This window comes from Anomaloglossus baeobatrachus, chromosome 4 (assembly GCF_048569485.1).
Source record: "Anomaloglossus baeobatrachus isolate aAnoBae1 chromosome 4, aAnoBae1.hap1, whole genome shotgun sequence".
NCBI lineage: Eukaryota > Metazoa > Chordata > Amphibia > Anura > Aromobatidae > Anomaloglossus > Anomaloglossus baeobatrachus.
In genome coordinates this window covers 263,805,935-263,825,721 of record NC_134356.1, presented here as the reverse complement: position 1 = coordinate 263,825,721, position 19,787 = coordinate 263,805,935, and the positions used below count along the sequence as shown (strand labels likewise).

General features: G+C 43.9%; 1 protein-coding gene across 1 annotated transcript in view; it reads left to right on the top strand.

The window, feature by feature from the left end:
* Nucleotides 1-18,884, top strand: part of TMCC3 (transmembrane and coiled-coil domain family 3) — a 112,154-nt gene extending 93,270 nt beyond the window's left edge. Inside the window, exons 3-4 of the mRNA XM_075342443.1 lie at nucleotides 13,939-14,074; nucleotides 17,892-18,884. Of these exons, the coding sequence (XP_075198558.1) occupies nucleotides 13,939-14,074; nucleotides 17,892-18,194 (439 nt within the window). The 3' untranslated portion in view covers nucleotides 18,195-18,884. The remainder of the gene's footprint in view (nucleotides 1-13,938; nucleotides 14,075-17,891) is intronic.
* The last annotated feature ends 903 nt before the right edge of the window (nucleotides 18,885-19,787 follow it).

Genomic DNA, 19,787 nt, shown 5'->3' with positions numbered 1-19,787 from the left:
CTGGGAAGATGCCATGCAGAGTGAGGGCAGCATCACAGAGGGGGAGGGATCCACAGCACTGCAAAAACAAGCAGGAAGAGGCAGTGGTGTCGCCAGAGGGAGAAGGCGAGCAACTGTTCGCCATAGCATCAACATACGGCTAATTCCCAGGCCAAGAGTTGGGTGTTCCCCGGTCTGGTGATAAAAGAAAATTCATTTACAACCCTTGCCATACCAAGATCAGTAGGGGCCTGATCACCATTAGCATGCTCAGGCACATGTCGTCAAAGCACCCGACTAAGTGGACCGAACGCCTAGGCCCACAATCTGTGTCTGCGGGTGACACCACTCCCCCTTTTGCTACTTGCTTGCCAATCCCCTGTCTATGACGCAGGTGTGGATACCTCTTCCACCTGTCTCATATTTGCAGTTACCATCAGCCACCACGTCCGATTCTATGTCCCAGCGCAGTGTTCAGCTGTCCCTACCCCAGGCCTTGGAACCCAAACATAAATATCCAGCCACCCACAGGCACGAACACTTAACACACATTTCCAGACTGCTTCCCCTGAAAATATGGTTTAGGCTGGTGCACGCTGAGGTTTTCTGCAACTTCATGGCGGCAGCTGTCCTTTGGTGCTCATTTCCCAGCCTCCAGTTTTTCCAGGTGTGCTGTTCCTGCCTTACAGCAGCACATGTCCCATAACATTGCCTCTGCCTTGACAGACGCAGTTACTGGGAAGATCCACTTAATGACAGACATGTGGACAAGTGCTTGTGACCACATTTCACTGACTTCGCACTAGTTGACTCTTGTGGAGTCCTTGACTTAGTCCATGACAAAAGTTCTGTCGCTTATCCATGTTATGTAAATAAAAGCTTATAACCTGACTTTAAATTCATCCATTGGTTTCATAAATTACTCTATTAAAAGCTGGAACCCTCCCAAATTTGGTTTAGGGTTATGAAAATAAAGTTGCTGCAAAGCTGAAATATTGATCATTTAGGCTACTTTCACACATCCGGCTTGAGCTCTGCGGCTCAATCCGGCTGTGCAAGCTATGCAACGGATGCGGTGAAAACACCGCATCCTTTGCATAAGTTTTTCCTTTGCGGCCAGTCCGGTTTTTGCCGCTTGCGGCATGCTACTGAGCATGCGCAGTGGCAAAAACCGCATGCGGCGGCCGGATGCGGTTATTGCCGCATCCGGCCGCCATAGGCATGAATTGAAAAATGTGCCGCATCGGCCGAATGCGGCGCGATGCGGTTTTTTTTGCCGCACGGAAAAACGTGCCAGGCATCGTTCCATCCGGCCGCCGCATCGGCTAAATCTGCCGCATGCGGCAAAAACCGGACGGAACGCAAGCCCATGCGTCACTAATTAAAGTCTATGCAGGAAAATCGCAACCGGCAGCAAAAAAAACCGGTTGCGATTTTCCTGCAAAGTGCCGGATTGTGCCGCATAGCAAAAACCGGAGATGTGAAAGCAGCCTTAATGAACACAGGTCAGATTTTGGCAAGACAAAATATGATAGAATGTTGTATAACACACTATGAAGAAAAAGACCTGGATCGCACATCCCAAAAAATACAAAGAAGTAACAAAGAACCTCATGTTCTATTATTTAATTTTTTTGCCTAGCGGCTTTAGATCATTGTATTATTTGGGATGTGCGATCCATGTCTTTTTCTTCATAGTATGTTATACAACATTCTATCCCCCTCTGCTTTTTGTTTTTATCTGCACTCCCCCATTTGGCACAGGTGATTTTAATCAGCAGGAGACTGCAAGAGGGGTCAGCCTTTTTTTGCTGCCAGTTCACATATGGCAGCCAGTGGGAGGTGAGTGCGCAGCTCCTCTCATTGTGTGCTGGTGCTGTGTGGTGGCCGCTGTTGTGGTGGTGTCGTGTCAGTGGGGTGGTGCGGCCTGGAGCCTTGGGGGCTTCGCCTTGCAGCATGGGCACTGTGAGGCAACAGGTCGCCTGTCCTGCTGGTGCTTTGTCGCTGCGGCAGCGGTTAGTGCACAGTGCCGCACTACAAGGTTTAGAATAGGGACCCATTCCAGGTTTGCCAGCCAGTGGTTGTGTATTGAGCTATTTAGAGGGCACAGCAATTTTACACTGTTATATAAGCTGTACACTGTCCACTTGTATCAAAGTATATGTGTATATATACAGTGCCTTGCGAAAGTATTCGGTCTCCTTGAATTTTTCAACCTTTACCCACATATCAGGCTTCAAACATAAAGATAAAAAAAGTTAATGTTATGGTGAAGAATCAACAAGTGGGACACAATCGTGAAGTTGAAGGAAATTTTATTGCTTATTTTAAACTTTTGTAAAAAATAAACTGAAAATTGTGGTATCCAATATTTATTATTGAGCCCCTTTTACTTTTTAGTGCAGCAAACGCACTCCAGAAGTTCATTGAGGATCTCTGAATGATCCAATGTTGTCCTTAATGACTGATGATGATAAATATAATCCACCTGTGTGTAATCAAGTCTCTCTATAAATGCATCTGCTCTGTGATAGTCTGTGTTCTGTTTAAAGCGCAGATAGCATCATGAAGACCCACCCTCAGGCTTTGGAACCTGCGATAAAGAGACCACCCGCGACTTGCCTTGCACGGCTATCGGCCATGGCTCCTAGGCAATGGGGCTGCCAATTCTCAAAAGACAGCATTATTACAATTCTTAATAGGATTATAATACCAATTCTTAGGGAATTGGTTGTGGTATAACCACCATGGACCAACGCAAGGGTTTGAACAGTGCAGTTACCATTCATTGCGTATTAATAAATAACACTATGTTCAGTGGCATTTTTCTTTTCTTAAACTGAGACTCTCAAAAAAAAAACCCCAATGATCCTTGTAGAGAAAAATGTGCTCTTTCTAATGATATCAGAATTAATATATTTTAGGGGTACCCTTTTTGAGATTTTTGACCGTAAAATTCGTTTTTTTAAGTTTTTCATCATGTGGGTGTGAATATTTCCACAAATACATATGCTTTGACCGTGATATTGCAGCAATGCAAAGTCATGAAGATGTTTGTTGTACAGGGTAAAGCACCAGTTCCTATTGGTTTTTGGTCTTGAGTTATATATGGGCAAAGTTTGGCATAAATTTTATGCAAGGCGTTTTACAAGCTACTTTGACACAAAATTGTGGCCGAAATATTGTTTTGTCATAGCCGGCAATAATTTTATCGTGTTTAGCAGCAAAAGTTGAGCTAGTATGCCAAATTTCAGCATCATAGCCAGTATAGAACTCTAATGGCTATGTGCCAAAGTGTGCACAATCCTCTTAGCTGAAGCCGCAGGCTTGGTGGACCCTCCAGTGAAAGGTCAACAGTGCCCAATATATTTGAGATCTGGCCCTAAAAATTTACAGAACCTCTTTTCAAACATACATGTACATCCTTATAAATTTTCAGCAAAATCGGAGAAGGTTGAGTGGGGACCACTGGTCCACTTGACATGGAATGACCCCATAACATTAAAAATTTTATCTTTTATGTTTGAAGCCTGAAATATGGGAAAAGGTTGAAAAATTCAAGGGGGCCGAATACTTTCGCAAAGCACTGTATGTGTATACATGGATATTTTTGACTGTATCTTATTAAAAGAAAAATAGATATGAGAGAGAAACACACTCTAGTTTCTGCTTCATAGGTTAGTCTGAAGTGTGTTTCCATCGATCGGCCCCATCTGTTTTATTGCCTTGTGTACAAGTATTCACTTAAGTCCATAACTTTCCTGCTGATCAGTTTTCAGCCATCACTCACAGATCACTTCATTACCTTAGCTGCAGTTGCGTTCTCAATAAGTACACCTAATTGACAGCCTAGAAATTTTTACAAATTATCTAATTGGAAAGATGGCCCTAGGGAAAGGGAGCGCTATAGAATAATCTATTGCACTACAAACATTTGTCTGTTGATATTGCGTATTGGATTTCCTGAGCCTCTTAACGGTGCTGCATCAACAAAAGCCGATCTCGGTGATTTTTAATATTCCCGAGTAGTTGGCTCTGTAGTACGCTGGTACTCAATGTTGGATCAGATGCAAATAGCCAAAGCTGCAACCTTCGTGCATTAGAGTGTCCATATGATTGTATGCCTTCAAAATCCAGCAGTCACTGGCTGTCGCAGCGTTAAGCCCTATACCTGTATGTAAGTTCACAGATGATTGGCTGCAGTGTGTAACGCTCGCCGGTGATGAGACGGTAGAGCCACTGGACTACGGGGGAACCCAGGCTTACACTGATGTGGGAGGGGCTTGACTAAGCACCTACTGAGTATATACCAGGTGCCAATCCCAGTATAGGGCCAGGACTGTGGCAGCTGAGCGAAGCTAGGTGACACCAGGACCGGGGACAGGATGGGCACAGACAGGACAAACTGTTCAGAAATAGCAACACAGACTGGACAGGAACAGAAGCACAGATACAGGCAGGTACAGAACTTCCGGCACAGGTCAGCAGGAACAGGACATTAGGAGGGGCTCAGGTCATCGGGGTACAGGTTCGGGATTTCAGGGTCAGAATGCAGGAACAGGCATCAGAAGGGAGATCAGACACAGGTCATCAGGTATGGATCACCATGAATATGCTGGACTTTCTGGCAGCATGCCAAGTAGTCCTCTAATAATAAAATCACTGTTTAATAAGCAGTAATTATCAAAATTCCACTAAGCAGCCCATTAAGTGACACACCACTCGAATCTGGGTATCTACCCCTACATTATGCTGCTCTCAGATGAGGTGGCAAAAACCTGGTGACAGCTTCCCTTTAAATACCTGGTGCCTCCCAGGAAAGGTGCACACACTTCCTCTGAGACAGGAAGTACGCGCCCTAGGCTGGAGAACAGGAAACCCCCTCACAGCATGTGCAGGACCTAGGCCTAAGTGGAAGCTAGAGACTGATTCATACATAGGCATCCATAGGGTGGGGAGGGTAGGGGGGCTAAGCATGGATCCGCACTAAACGTGTGCAGCAAAGCAGGGGCACAGAGGACCACGCAACACAGGGTGACCATGCGGGAGAGCAGAGGACCACACAGCATGAAGATGGCCATGTGGGAGGAGAGGGAACCAATACACACTTGGATTGGCCAGAGAGCAGAGGACCATGCAGCGTGAAGGTGGACATGCAGTACTGCATAGGACCACGTGACACATGCATGCCCGCATGAACAAGCTAAGAAGGTAGCAGCATAGCTATCCCTGCTGGGCTAGTGGAGAGGAGAGTGTAGGGCCTGTGGTGCTGGTGATATAGCTGGTGCAGTGTTCATGTGGCTAAACAAGGTTTTGCGAGTCTGTGTTAATATCACTGAAACAGTGCCAGTGTGGGAGGTACCGTAAGTATCTGTTATTTTTAGTTTACACTGGGGTATAAAATCTAAGGAGTTTTCTGAGTAGTGGACACCCCCTTTTAATTATGGTTTACAATGTATTTCATCTCCAGTGAAAGACAGTGAGAAATTAATTTTCCCTTTTCACTAGAAACTAGGAAACTACCATGAAAGATTGCAAACTCTCCCCAAATAGTAAAATATGTTTAGAATTGACAAAGGAGGATACAACCAATCTGTATTATACATTTTTAATGTTTTAGTAATGTCTCTAAATCCTGTGCAAAGCCTTAAAGGGAATCGGTCACCAGTTCTTTATTCCCTCATCTGAGAGCAGCATAATTTAGAGACAGAGACCCTGAGTCCAGTGATGTGTCACTTACTGAGCTGTTTGCTGTCATATTGAGCTAGCAGTTATACAGAGTTCATGAATATGCTGGATTACCTGGCAGTAGGCAAAGTAGTCCTCTGATAATCTACTGCTGATTAAACAGTGATTTTATCAAAACTACACTAAGCAGCCCAGTAAGTGACACATCGCTGGAATCAGGATCTCTGCCCCTACATTGTGCTGCTCTCAGATTAGGTGGCAAAAACCTGGTGAGTGTCCCTATAATTCATATACATGCATATTAATATTGTCAGATTTTTTTTTTATAGATTGCAGCAATTCAGTTACTGCAAAGAGTTGTAATTGTTCATCTAAAGCTACACACTCCATGTGCTCTGTGATCATCAATCTGTACATGTATTGCTTCATTTATAGATCCCGTTTGTAAATGTAAACTTAGAGGATCTGTCACGTGAAGGGGGAAAAAAAAGCTATTTACCTGCAGATATGGGGTTCATCTGCAGGTTAATAGTTTGGAACTGAACTTGCCCAGTGCCTGCACATCACAACTCCGCTGCTGGGAGGAAATTAACTTTATTCCTCCCGGCAGCGTTGGAGTTTGTCATCGGGGTGGCGCCAGCGCGGGCTCAGACACCGCTCTGCGTATGGAAAGCGGCGGCTGTAAACGCTCCCTGCACTGACTGACAGCTTCCTCTAATGCTGAGCGGCTGTCGGTCAGTGCGTGGCTGACTGGGGACTGAATGTGCATCGGCGCCACCTCGTTTGCCATATAGTTCAAGATATATGGCCTTTTAATTTGGTCATAATGTTTATGGTCTTTACCAAATGGGAAATTGGGTGATGCTCACAGGGTTTTTAAGCTGCCCTGTATTATTACCGTGAGACCTTAACAATTGGCTTAGGCTGCTTTCACACATCCGGTTTTTGCTGAGCGGCACAATACGGCGCTCTGCAGAAAAAATGCAACCTTTTTTTTTTTTTGCCGCCGGTTGCGTTTTTTCCCCGCATAGACTTGCATTAGCGCCATTATTGTGCCGCATGGCCTTGCGTTGCGTCTGGTTTTTGCCGGATACGGTATATTTAGCCCATGCGCCGGCGCGATTCGGCGCCATTCACGATGCAAGCCTATGGCCGCCGGATGCGGGTTTTTTTGCACTGCGCATGCTAAGTTTCAAGCCGCATCAGTCAAACGGACGGGCCGCATGGGAAAAACTTATGCAACGGATCTGGGGGTTTTTTTCGCCGCATCCGTTGCATAGGTTTTTGAGCCAGATTGAGCCGCAGTGCTAAAACCGGATGTGTGAAAGCAGCCTTAGCACAGACTAAAAAAATAACCAAACCTAGCTCTGAAACGGTTTAGCAGCTTTAAGGAAAAAAAAAAGCAACACAAGTGAATTGCTCAGGGAAGCAGCCACTTCTGACCTAGTGACGCCTCCTGAGTAAGTGACATGTTAACCACAGAAATGGAGAAATATATTCTTTTTGCTGTGTCAAAATATCTATATATAAATATCCCGGCGATGACCGGCAGACGCCCACATTCATAGGAGAGCGCAGTGTGCAAGGTCAGCCATTATTAACCCTCCCCCTTCTTCCTCCATGTCACTTTTTCTCCTTTATGAGATCTGTCGGAGAATGCCTTTTGTGGGCTCCAATAGGAGATTTCAGGCCGCTGCCATTTATTCGATTGTCAGGTGCAGACGGTGCTGGTCTGTTATGGGCCGCTGTGGCTGCCGCAGGTTTAGGCCATTAATATGCCAGATATTACAATCCACATTTTGCCTTAGTAGTGTTACATGAATATGATGCAGGAAACCATATATAAGTGAAATTCCTTTGAAGGGTGGAGCACAATGTCATATTCTGACTCATGCAGCAAGAAAATAACCCCGTCCTAGGTGTGTGCAGCTGCGTCCAAGCGTTACATGCTGGAATGCATGAAATATTGATGCTCGGGTCAGACCATATTCCCATCTGCGGCCTCAATGGTTTGCAGTCACAGACATATGGTGATGGGACGGCAATCTGAGATTCTCAGGGGTCATATTTAACGCACCGCAAACAGATCATGCAGTCAGACTGCCTTCTGATTTTTTTTTTTTTTATTTTTTAATCACCTAATTTATTCAGGTTGAAAAATTAAGTGGACACGCACGAGCCGGTGATTGCAGGAATAAATCTAAAACAAAAGATTGTGGTTTAATATGTAAGAGTCTATAATATATTGATTTGACTCTGTAATTGTTGTCAATTTTAGGGTATGGCCACAGAATTTCATTTTATTTTAAATTTCTTTATTTTACCTACTTATATAGTGTAATTCCACAGCACTTTCAGGCTTCAACATCATCATCACTGTGCCCATTGGGGCTCGCAATCTAAATTCCCTATCAGTATGTCTTTGGAGTGTGGGAGGAAACCCACGCAAACACGGGGAGAACATACAAACTCCTTGCAGATGTTGTCCTTGGTGGGATTTGAACCCAGGACCCCACTGCTCCAAAGAAATACTTCTAATCACTCACCAATTGTGCTGCCAATTTTTGTTTTCCCGCTTTTTACAAAAGAAAAACATCTATAGTTTGAAAAAAAACCAACAAACTTGAAAGTTACATTTCCATGCTTTTTAAACTCCATTCACATAACTCTAGTATTTTAATCCACTGTGCTTGTGCACATTTGCACATAAAACCATGTTTCCACTAAGCATAAATGCTATATTTTGTATTCTTCAAGCAAATTGTTTTTGTCACGGGGTCCTTCTCCCATATCACACAATCAACAGAGCGAGAGATGGTTGAACAATCCAAAGATCCTTTATTCCATGCAAATCAGAAGATCCATAAAATAATCCATTAACACTGATACAGTCCAGTAAGCAAAAAATGTCCAGGTCTCTCTGGGGAGCCTCAGCTTCTCTCACATAGGATGAATCTTCCTGCTTCTCTTCTCCTTCTCAAACTGAATAATCCCCCAGGTAAGCAGAGAGTTTGGGTAGATCCCAGGCCCCCCTGCCCCAAACTTGGGGACAAAAGCCCGGCAGGGGGTGATTAAGCTGCAAACAGGACAATGTACACAGAATGGACAGAGCAACTTCGCCTAAAATACGAACCTAGACAAAATTATACACAACCCCCCCATATTCCACCATCTGTTTTTTATCATGAGAACTTGTGCCCCATATGTGTTTGGAATACTTTTTTGGTATTGTGTAGGAGTTTTTGAGAACATGAACTGAAGCAGGTGTCCCCAACGTGTACCTTGGGAGGCACATGTGGCTCACAGGCCCATGGTGTGAAGCTCCCGGCTGTCTGCCAGCTTTGTGCCTTAAGTCAAAGTCTAGCAAATAACTATGGACAGCAGGTCTTCAAATGGTGAATTTTTTTTTTATTATCCCAACACAAAACAGCAGATCTGAATGGGGGTAAGTTAGGAACACCTGGATCTTGGTATACCGAGTCATTGTAATTTTCCGAAGAAAAGCTTTTGGCTGACAATTCTATCAGTAAATGTTGGCTCTGGGTGTCACTACTGTGAGGGGAGCTGGATGTGGCTCGTGATCTTCTCTGAGCGGATTGTGCCTCTCAAGGTCAAAGCTTGGGGACCTCTGACCTAAAGGATTATCAGCAATGTTTAAGTAAGCCAAAACCATGTCTGAGGGGTTTGTCTGGGACTGTAGTTACCGTACTTGATCAATTACCCGAAAATGAAACTGGCTATACTTAATAGGACCATTGCGTATCATACTGTGTAGATGGATGCTATAAACATCCATATTTAATACAGGTGAGCCATGCAAGACTTAATGGGGCTTTACACGATAGCGATATCTGTACCGATATCGCTAGCGTGCGTACCCACCCCCATCGTTTGTGCGACACGGGCATATCGCTGCCCTTCGCGCACAAAATCGTGCATCCCCGTCACACGGCTTACCTGCCCTGCGATGTCGCTCTGGCCGGCGAGCCGCCTCCTTTCTAAGGGGGCTGGTCGTGCGGCGTCACAGCAACGTCACACGGCAGGCGTCCAATAGAAGCGGAGGGGTGTAGATGAGCGGGACGTAACATCCCGCCCACCTCCTTCCTTCTGCATTGCCGGTGGAGGCAGGTAAGGAGATGTTCATTGCTCCTGCGGTGTCACACACAGTGATGTGTGCTGCCGCAGGAACAACGAACAACATCGCTAATGAGAGGTAAACTATTTTTTTTTGTTTTGGGTCGACCTCTCCGCGGCAAACTATTTTGGCCGCTATTGTGATCGTTTTAGATCCCACAAGTGTCACACGCTGCGATATCGTTAATGACGCCGGATGTGCGTCATTAACGATATCGTAGCATGTAAAGCCCCCTTTATGTGCACTCTTCAGCTGTTTATATGGTCTATTCCTACCCTTCTGATGAAATCTAGCTCATTTCGTATACTGATATTGAACTGCTGGATTCCCTGTTCCCTTGGGCTAATAGGGGAAATGTGTTGAGGTGTAGTGTGTGATCAGATGAGTAATATTGGACACATGCTGGAATTTACTATTTTGAATTGAAGATGGAATCCTTGAGATAATGTGGTACATGATACAATGTGTTTGAGTAAATATGATGGGCACATATTACCATAAGTGTATCAATGAATGATGATATATGATGGCTAACAGGTTAAGTGTTACTGTGTATTGAATGCTGCTTTAATCAGGTGATTAATGAACACAGACCATATTTTTGTTTTGGTTGTGCATAATATTTTTTGAGACTTCCCCTTTGATGCATTGGTAACTTGAACAGAGACATTCGGGGCATCGGAGAGTCAGTTAAAAAGGAGCAGTGGCTCCAGTTCCGTGATTTATCGGGTGCCAACCTCTGTGTGGTTGGTAGTACAGGCTTCAGGGATAGCACATATCAACTACCACTACTTGTCTGGTGCTGCCGCTGCCCAAAACACATAAGCGAATGAATACCTCCACGATAATCTCTGCAAATTACAGTCTGAGCTACTTCTGACTGTATAATACCATTCCAATTATCTGCTGCGCTATAGTTCCAGCATGGGCTATGGTGGAGCTATATGGTCTGTGGATTCTTCACGAATATGTATGTAAGGGACTGTTCCAACAAGGGTCCTTTTTTAAAAAGGATCTGCTATGTAAAAAAACGAAACCTTTTTATCCTGCAGATACAGAGGGTTGATCTGACGCTGTGCAGCACTGCACTGAGAGCCCCCATGTGGGGAGGTGATGATCTTATTTTCCTACCGGCAGCCTTGACCTTTCAGTCATAGGGGTTTGTCACCACTTAGTACATAGTGAGTGGCAGCTGTTATCACACTCCCCACCACTAACTGACAGCCGACTCCGCATTGCATCAGTATAGAACTGGCACACGATACACAAAGCAGTGATTAAAACTGCACGCCTATGACTGAAAGCCCCAGGAGGAATAAAGTTTATTTCCTCCCGGCAGCGGGACATTCAATGTGGTGGCCGCACAGCGTTAGAATGCTATTAACCTGCAGATTAATCCCACATCTGCAGGTTAATTGTGTTATTTTACATGACTGGTTCACTTTACAGAGGATCTGTCACCTGCTAAAAGTCCTGTGTCTGACACTTTCTATTTTGTGTGGCGTCTCTCCATGACAGAGATATTCACACTTGTTAATTTTGGAGCACACTATGTGAAATATCTATGCAGTGCAATTTTCTTCAGTGTGGGGACAGCTGCTTTACACCTCCAAAGCTGCTGACAATCACATGAGCAAGGGTAAAAGCTGGAGTACAAGCAGAGATTTCACATGCTGTGGTCCAAAAGCAACAGATGTGATCACCTGTGCACCGGTGTGACACCGCACCAAATGGAAAAGTGGTAGAATCAGGGGAGCTCAAATATTTTTAGTTTATTTAATTCAATTTATTGAGCAAACAAGTACTCTACAACCCCTTTTTACCTTCCTAATTTCTGATTGGACCCCAAACCTTTGCTGCAAAAGCCACTTAGTGGAGATCACAAAAAGAAGGCAAAGTGAAAGTGATACCTGTCATTTTGTTTGTGTGCATTTCTCCCCACAATATTCAGAAAGCATGACCTTTTACTGTTCACTCTGTCGTGTTGCCTTTAGCTAGGGATCAACAGGTTTTTTTTTGTTGTTTTTTGTGTTAGAAGCCAGCATTCATCAAGGAATTAAAACCATTCCAATTTCTCACAAATAATGGACAGGTAGCACACCTTATGGATTTTACGCAGTGCGGAGAAATGTGCAAACTGGTGACTTAAAAGCTGTAAGCAACCAATCGTGGTGCCGAGCAAAATTACTGGATCAAATTGACTTCCCTGATCTAGATACAAATAACATGGAAATACAGTAATTGGCAAATGGCTGTATGATTTCAACATTTTAACAGACTAAATAAGCATAACTGTAAAAAAGCTGGCTCATTACTGTTAGTTTTGCAGAATTATATAATGTTTGGTATTTAAACCTTCAGGAATGCAAATTTTTAACATGAAATTCCAAAAAGTCCTGATTTAATAACTTGCGGTGATGATCTCCATCTCTAACCGCTTTCATGACTCATTCAAAAGCTTGTATTTCCAGATTAGAAATGTCATTAGCATGAATTGGTGTAAGATGAGAGGAGGCAGCAGATACATTGCCCACATCAGAGGTGTTGTGATATTCTAGTTTAGTGTGCGAGCAGTGCATCCCACATATTGGCTCCGACAACCTGTATATATTGCCAAATAAACAAATATATTTATTTTACTTTTTATCTTTTTTCCTAAAGTGATATTCATAGAGCTTGCCATTTTTTAAATAAGTGCTCCTGACCCTCAAAACACTAAACAGAGAAATGAAAATGTATCCAATCGCCCTGTGCAAAACTCGCATCTTTGTGATTGAGGCTTTGTAAAAGCAGAGAACATGTTAGCTGACGGAACATGGAGAAATGGCGTTGATTACATATGGCAGTGTGCACACACAGTGCTTCTAATGGTAAAGCTGGGAGGTCTTTTTTTCGCATCGCTTTTTTTTCACTTATTGCCACGTTTGTTTTGTTTTTTTTGTTCGTTTTTTTAATTTAAAGAAAAAAAATGCTGCAGCCATACATGATGTCTTTATATTTAACAAGGACAAAATTAATCTACAACAAAAATGGCGTTTTTATAAAAAATTCCGAGCAGAAGTAAAGGCCGTTTTACACGCTGCGACATTGCTAGCCAATGCTAGCGATGTCGAGGGTGATAGCACCCACCCCCATCGTACGGCCGATATGTGGTGATCGCTGCCGTAGCGAACATTATCGCTACGGCAGCGTCACACGCACATACCTGCTCTGCGACGTCGCTATGAACGGTGAACCGCCTCCTTTCTAAGGGGCGGTTCGTTCAGCGACATCACTAAGCAGCTGCCCAATCAAAGCAAAGGAGTGGAGATGAGCGGGACGAACATCCCGCCCACCTCCTTCCTTCCTCATTGCTGGCGGGACGCAGATAAGGAGAGGTTCCTCGTTCCTGCGCTGTCACGCGTAGCGATGTGTGCTGCCGCAGGAACAAGGAACAACATAATTATTGCAGCAGCAATGATATTTGGGAATAGGTGGGCATGTCACCGATGAGCGATTTTGAACGTTTTTGCAACGATTCAAAATCGCTAATAGGTGTCACACACAACAACATCGCTAAAGCGGCTGGATGTGCGTCACAAATACCGTGACCCCAACAAGATCGCTCGAGCGATGTCGTTGCTTGTAAAGCCACCTTTAATTAAAGGGAACCTGACAGCTGATACATGCTAGTGATAGTGTCATTTTAGTTAAGTACCTGGATTATTGAGATTTACCTTGCCGTTGGTTTCCGGGCTTACATGCATTGGCAAATTCATAAACTAAAAATCTCATTTTTTCATATAGCAGTAATGCAGTACCAGAGTTCCCTTATACATTGTGTGCATTTTAGTGTATGCAGACACGATCTCTCACACTTTGCACTGATGAGGGACAATCATCCCGAAACACCGTGTCTCCAAATTGAGGTTCTGATCTGGCATAAATCCTAGGTCATATGAAAAGGCTAGTTAAAGGGCCACTCGACTTTTAGGATTGCTACTTCCAATAGGTGGCACCAGAGTTCGTCTCCTTCCTCCCTGAAGAGACAATTTGAATATTATTTCAGTGACATTCTGTGGTAGTTGACTTCAGCAGTCTGTTCTATTCATTAAATTTTTTTTTTTTGAAAATCTAAAGTGTCACTTGCATTTCAGGTTTGAAAGACTTGAAGACCAACTGAATGATCTTACTGACCTTCATCAGCATGAGACCACCAACTTAAAGCAGGACCTAGCAAGCATTGAAGAAAAGGTAGCCTACCAGGCTTATGAAAGGTCCAGGGATATACAGGTACAGTCCAAAGCTTTCACCAGCTAAATATTAGAATAAACCACATTTTTTTTCCCCTACTCGGAAATTATAAAATCAGAAATTCTACTTTACAAATGAAATTGATTTGTTCTTACCAATCTTTTCAGCACATTAGCTGAGCATTGCAGTATAGTGGTGAATTTAGAATCAATGCTGGTTGTTTGCGTTCTCCTACTGCCCTCTGCTGGCGCGTAAGATTATTTACACACTAGAAGCAGATCAACACTATTGCAGGGCTAGGTGCTGCATCAAACAATATGTCGGAATCCTCAGATACTGTAACTAACTGTATTCTCATGAGAATACCAACAGAGCCGTTTAGTTGGCTGAAGCTGACTGAGTCTCCACCTTGGTGGACGGAAACCAGACCATGATTGCGTCATTTTAAGTGTGTGTCTTTGTCATGGTTTCCATCCGGATATTGTTTTTCAAAGATTCCAAAAGAAACCCCCAAGTAGAGCACTGTAGCCTAATATTCCTTTGTTACAGGCATGGATTAAAAACCAAGCACTGCAGCCCAAATATAGTAAGCAACCATTGTACATGGATTAATGTAAAATCTGATAACATAGCCCTTGGGGGAGTCACGCTAATGGATTTGGATCACAGTACGGTTACTGAAGAGCTGTAAAAAGGTTCAGGCAAATACATTGTGCTCTGTTCTAATGCCAGCTATTTTCTATTAGCATGTAAAACCCTTTTACGACACCCCAAGCCCTTTTGATAGGGGCATGTGTAATGCACATAACATAGCATTGGGGTAATGAAATTTAACACTCTATATGGAGACAGTCACAGTAAAGGTACCGTCACACTAAGCGACGGTCCAGCGATCCCACCAGCAATCTGACCTGGCAGGGATCGCTGGAGCGTCGCTACACGGGTTGCTGGTGAGCTGTCACACAGGCAGATCTCACCAGTGACCAGTGACCAGCCCCCAGCCAGCAGCGACGCGTGGAAGATGCTGCGCTTGGTAACTAAGGTAAATATCGGGTAACCAACCCGATATTTACCTTGGTTACCAGCGCGCACCGATTAACGCTGGCTCCCTGCACTCCTAGCCAGAGTACACATCGGGTTAATTACCTGATGTGTAGTCTGGCTATGTGTGCAGGGAGCAGGGAGCTGGCACTGACAGCGTGAGAGCGGCGGACGCTGGTAACGAAGGTAAATATCGGGTAACCAAGGTAAGGGCTTCTTGGTTACCCGATATTTACTATGGTTACCAGCCTCCGCAGAAGCCGGCTCCCTGCTCACTGCACATTTAGTTGTTGCTCTGTCGCTGTCACACACAGCGATCTGTGCTTCACAGCGGGACAGCAACAACTAAAAAATGGTCCAGGACATTCAGCAACAACCAGCGACCTCACAGCAGGGGCCGGGTTGTTGCTGGATGTCACACACAGCAACATCGCCAGCAAAGTCGTGCATCAGCAGCGATGTTGCTAGCGATGTTGCTTAGTGAGACGTGGCCTTAACAGTAGCCCAATAAATAACTGCTCCAACTGGGCATTGGCCTTAACATGATTAGGAACAAGAGCAAACCACATACCTGGTGAAATATTGCTAACAGGAGCAGAGCTACATTCCTGGGGAATGCTTACTACCCAGTTTTATATCCGGCCACCACCACTACTGTTGATTGGTGTAGGTGCCAAGCAGGAACGGACATATTGGTGCAACATGTGCAGCCGCATAGGAGCCCTAGAGATAAGGGGGACACTTTCACCTTCTATCCAGGAAGAAGGTCCTGTCACAGACACAAAGAGGGGCCCATATAATGTTCTTGCACAGGGGGCCTCTTCCGTCTGTGTCCACCACTGGGGATAAGCCTGGAAAACCAATTAAATGTGTAAGATGGTAGATTTTCATATGAATGATCTGTTCAATTGGCAATGGGAAGAGTGTGTGAGTGTGTAAAAATAATTTAAACGTTCATAAACCCTATATTGTTCATTACAAAGTAAGCCAGTAGTCCAACATACAGTGGCAGCCCTTAGTGTGGGGGACTCGTGCCATTTGGAGCTTTCCTAGGAAAACTGCTGGGCACCAGTAGGTGGAGACGCCAGACATGCAGCTTTAGCATAGGCAAGGTTGTCCATGCAGTATATAAAGAATATTTTGTAGCAGTTGATAGCTTAATTGTCTAACACCCCTGTAAACCCAATTGTCTGATTACAGCACATAATTATTTCTGTGGGTTTCCTTCACATAATTTTCCATACCACACAGTTTTGCTTTTTCCATGCACTATATACCACTTGTATTTTTTCTACAGCAATTCCTTGCCCCCAGGATACCTTGTCTTTAGGGTAAAGAAATGCTGACTATTTACTGAGGCCTTAGTGAGGCTGAAGTGTCCTTAAATAGCCGTATTGTCTTCCGATGCGTACCTCTGGGCTCAGTGAAGCAGAAGCACTTTGACCTCGCATAAGACGCGTGCTTAATGAATGAGATAGTTAAGGAGATTTTCCATCCATGCTGCTGTCAGCAGTTTGTACACAGCTACAGATCTCCTGGGAACATACTGACAGGACTACTGTGGCACGTGCCTGGGCAACCCCTGGGGGCAGAGGGATTTTCTGACACTATGTAGAGTGCACTGAAGTGAAAAGCCTCCAGCTATAAACCTTATTAATGTATTTAGATGTCAGGTTAAATTTTCTCAAAAGCTTTCGATCTGTACAGAGTATTTCTTCCCAAAATGCTCCCTATACTTGTATATAATCCACATTTATATAGAATAGAGCAAGTGGGACATTTCTAAAGAATTGTCACAGCTGTGTATACCAGTTATTAGTGTTTCCTGCCTTCATTTTGTGGTGGGCTCTGAATAGTTCACCAGTATCAAATTGTGGAAGTCCCAGCCCCGATTACCTTCAGTCAGGGTGCTGTGGAGCTCTGTCATACAGATTGCTAGGCCCAGTTCTGTACAGTAGTTCTGTAGCTGCGTGCTGATCACTTGGATGGGATAGAGCTAGTGCCATGGACACCTGCTCCTAAATCTATAGTGTTGCGCCAGCTAAGCATTGAAGCGGACCCAGTACTCACAGGAGTGACACTTCAGTCAGCTAATTGGATGCAAAGAGTCTGGACTCCCTAGCTGATATTTATGGCCTATCTTAAAGAGAATATGTCGGCAGGTTTTTGCCACCTTATCTGAGAGCAGCATGTTGTCGAGATGGATATCATGATTCCAACGATGTGTCACTTACTCGGCTGTGTAGTGTAGTTTTGATCTCCTGATTAATCAGTGATTTTATTATTATTAGAGGACTACTTAGCCTGATGCCAGGTAGTCCAGCATATTCATGAGCTCTTTAAAACCCTAGCCTATCACTGATTGCCATCTTTCTGTATACACAGTATATGGGCAGAAAGCTGGCAATTAGTGTTGTGGGTTGGTTATAGAGGTCCACATTCAAATAACTGCCAGATCTGCAGCAGAGAAAACATTGATTTTTTTTTTTCAAAATTAAAGCAAGCAACCCAGTAAGTGACACATCACTGGAATCAGGATCTCTGTCTCTACAACATGTTGCTCTCAGATGGGGTAGCAAAAATTTGGTGACAAATTCCTTTAAAGAGAGGCTATCCATTTCAAAGTCCCAGAAAATCCCTTTTTTTTTTTTAATACATGTGCCTCTATCCAGACTCCTCTAGGCAAGATCTCCTACTGACTATTAATGAACATCTTGTTTGCTCAGTTTGACTAGGACTCGTTTATACAATGCTCATATCAGGACAGTCTTACTAATGTATTAATATCCTATTTTTTTTCCTGTGTTTTCCACAGGAAGCTCTGGAGTCCTGCCAGACTCGCGTTTCCAAATTGGAGCTTCACCAGCAGGAACAGCTAGCTGTACAGTCCGAATCTGTGAATGCCAAAGTACTCCTGGGCAAATGCATAAACATCCTTTTGGCCTTAATCACTGTTGTTCTGGTTTTTGTGTCAACTATTGCAAAGTTCACAGCTCCGATGATGAAGAGCCGTTTCCACCTATTCTGTACTTTTATCGCAGTGACTCTATTTGCAATTCTTTACAAAAACTGGGATCACATAGTATGTTTCCTGGAACGGGTCATCCTGCCAAGATGAACACTCCTGCCTGTGTGCTCCATAATTTAATCTGTGGACCCGGTGGACTTTTTTTTTTTTTTTGCCCGTTGCCACACTGTTTCACAGTTATTTGCTTGTTTTTTTGTAAACAATTTTGGCATAGGCACTTTCATACATTGCCTTAAACGTGCATATCGCGATCACTTTTCTTAAGTGACAGTCTGGTATTGGGAATGGTCTCGTCTCCCCTTCCGGATCTGGATTGTTGAAGTTGTCTGGACGCATAGGGCCTACCAAAGCTGTTCTTGCTTCATGATGTATCATTCGGATCTCCTAGTGCAGTCTGAACAGACTTGAGCGAGCAAACCTGATGGATTTTTGTTGTAAATAGCAGTGTTGTGTTCTCCTAAATGTATTGTCTAGGTTTTATGTTGTCTTTATGACCTGTTGGACACAGAGGATCCCCTCAAAATATATAGAAACTTTCAGATGATCTTTCTGCCAGTAATGGTGATGAGTAAATCATAGAAGAATGAGTTAGTCGTCATTCAGTTCATAGCATGTAGAAAAATCATTAGTCCCTATTATTTTTTTTTCTTTAAAGGAAACCTGTCACCAGATTTGTTGACTATAAGCTGCAGCCACCACCAGTGGGCTCTTATATACAGCATTCTAACATGCTGTATATAAGAGCGCAGGCCGTGCTGTACAGCATAAAAAACACTTTATAATACTCACCTAATGGGCGGTGCGATGCAGACTGGTCGGATGGGTGTCTGTTCTCCGGGACCGGCGCCTCCCCTTTCGGCCGTCTTGGTCTTCCTTATTCTGAAGCTGTGGTGCATGACGCATCTATGTCATACACATGTGCTGGCATTGAGGTCCTGCGCAGGCGCACTTTGATCTGCCCTGAGCAGGGCAGATCAAAGTATTTTAGTGTACCTGAGCTGGACCTCAATGCTAGCTAGTGTGCATGTCGTAGGACGCGTCATTCACCCAGGCTTCAGAAGAAGGACAATGATGGCCAAAAGAGGAGGCGCTGGCACTGGAGAACGGAGACACCCATCCGACCAGTCTGCACTGCACCGCCCATTATGTGACTATTATAAAGTGATTTTTACGTTCTACACAGCGGCCTGGGCTCCTATATACAGTATGTTAGAATACTGTATATAAGAGCCCACTGGTGGTGGCCGCAGCTTATAGTCGCCAAATCTGGTGACAGGTTCCCTTTTAATATAAAAGTGAATATCAGAAAGTGGACCACATGGAACAACTGAAAATGTTCAGGGACCTTGACTCAGAGCACACTGAAATCAAGGATAAAAAAGAGTTGTATTGTTTGTATTGATTTAGCATACATTTTAGTCTTAATGTTTTCTTTCTCTGTTGTCTACAGAACAATTGTAAAGTATATTTACACATGGGTGATTTTAAGAAATTTCTCCAACTAGGTCATTTATCTGACCCACAGCAATATTTTATTTTTTTTTTTTTTTCCCAATCAGAAATGTCTGCCACAAATCTGACGCATGTATACACACCTTGAGATGGGCACTAAGACAAACCTAAATAGTCACTGAAAAGTAAAATAAAAACTACTACAGAGCATGTAGAAAACGGGATTCAGAA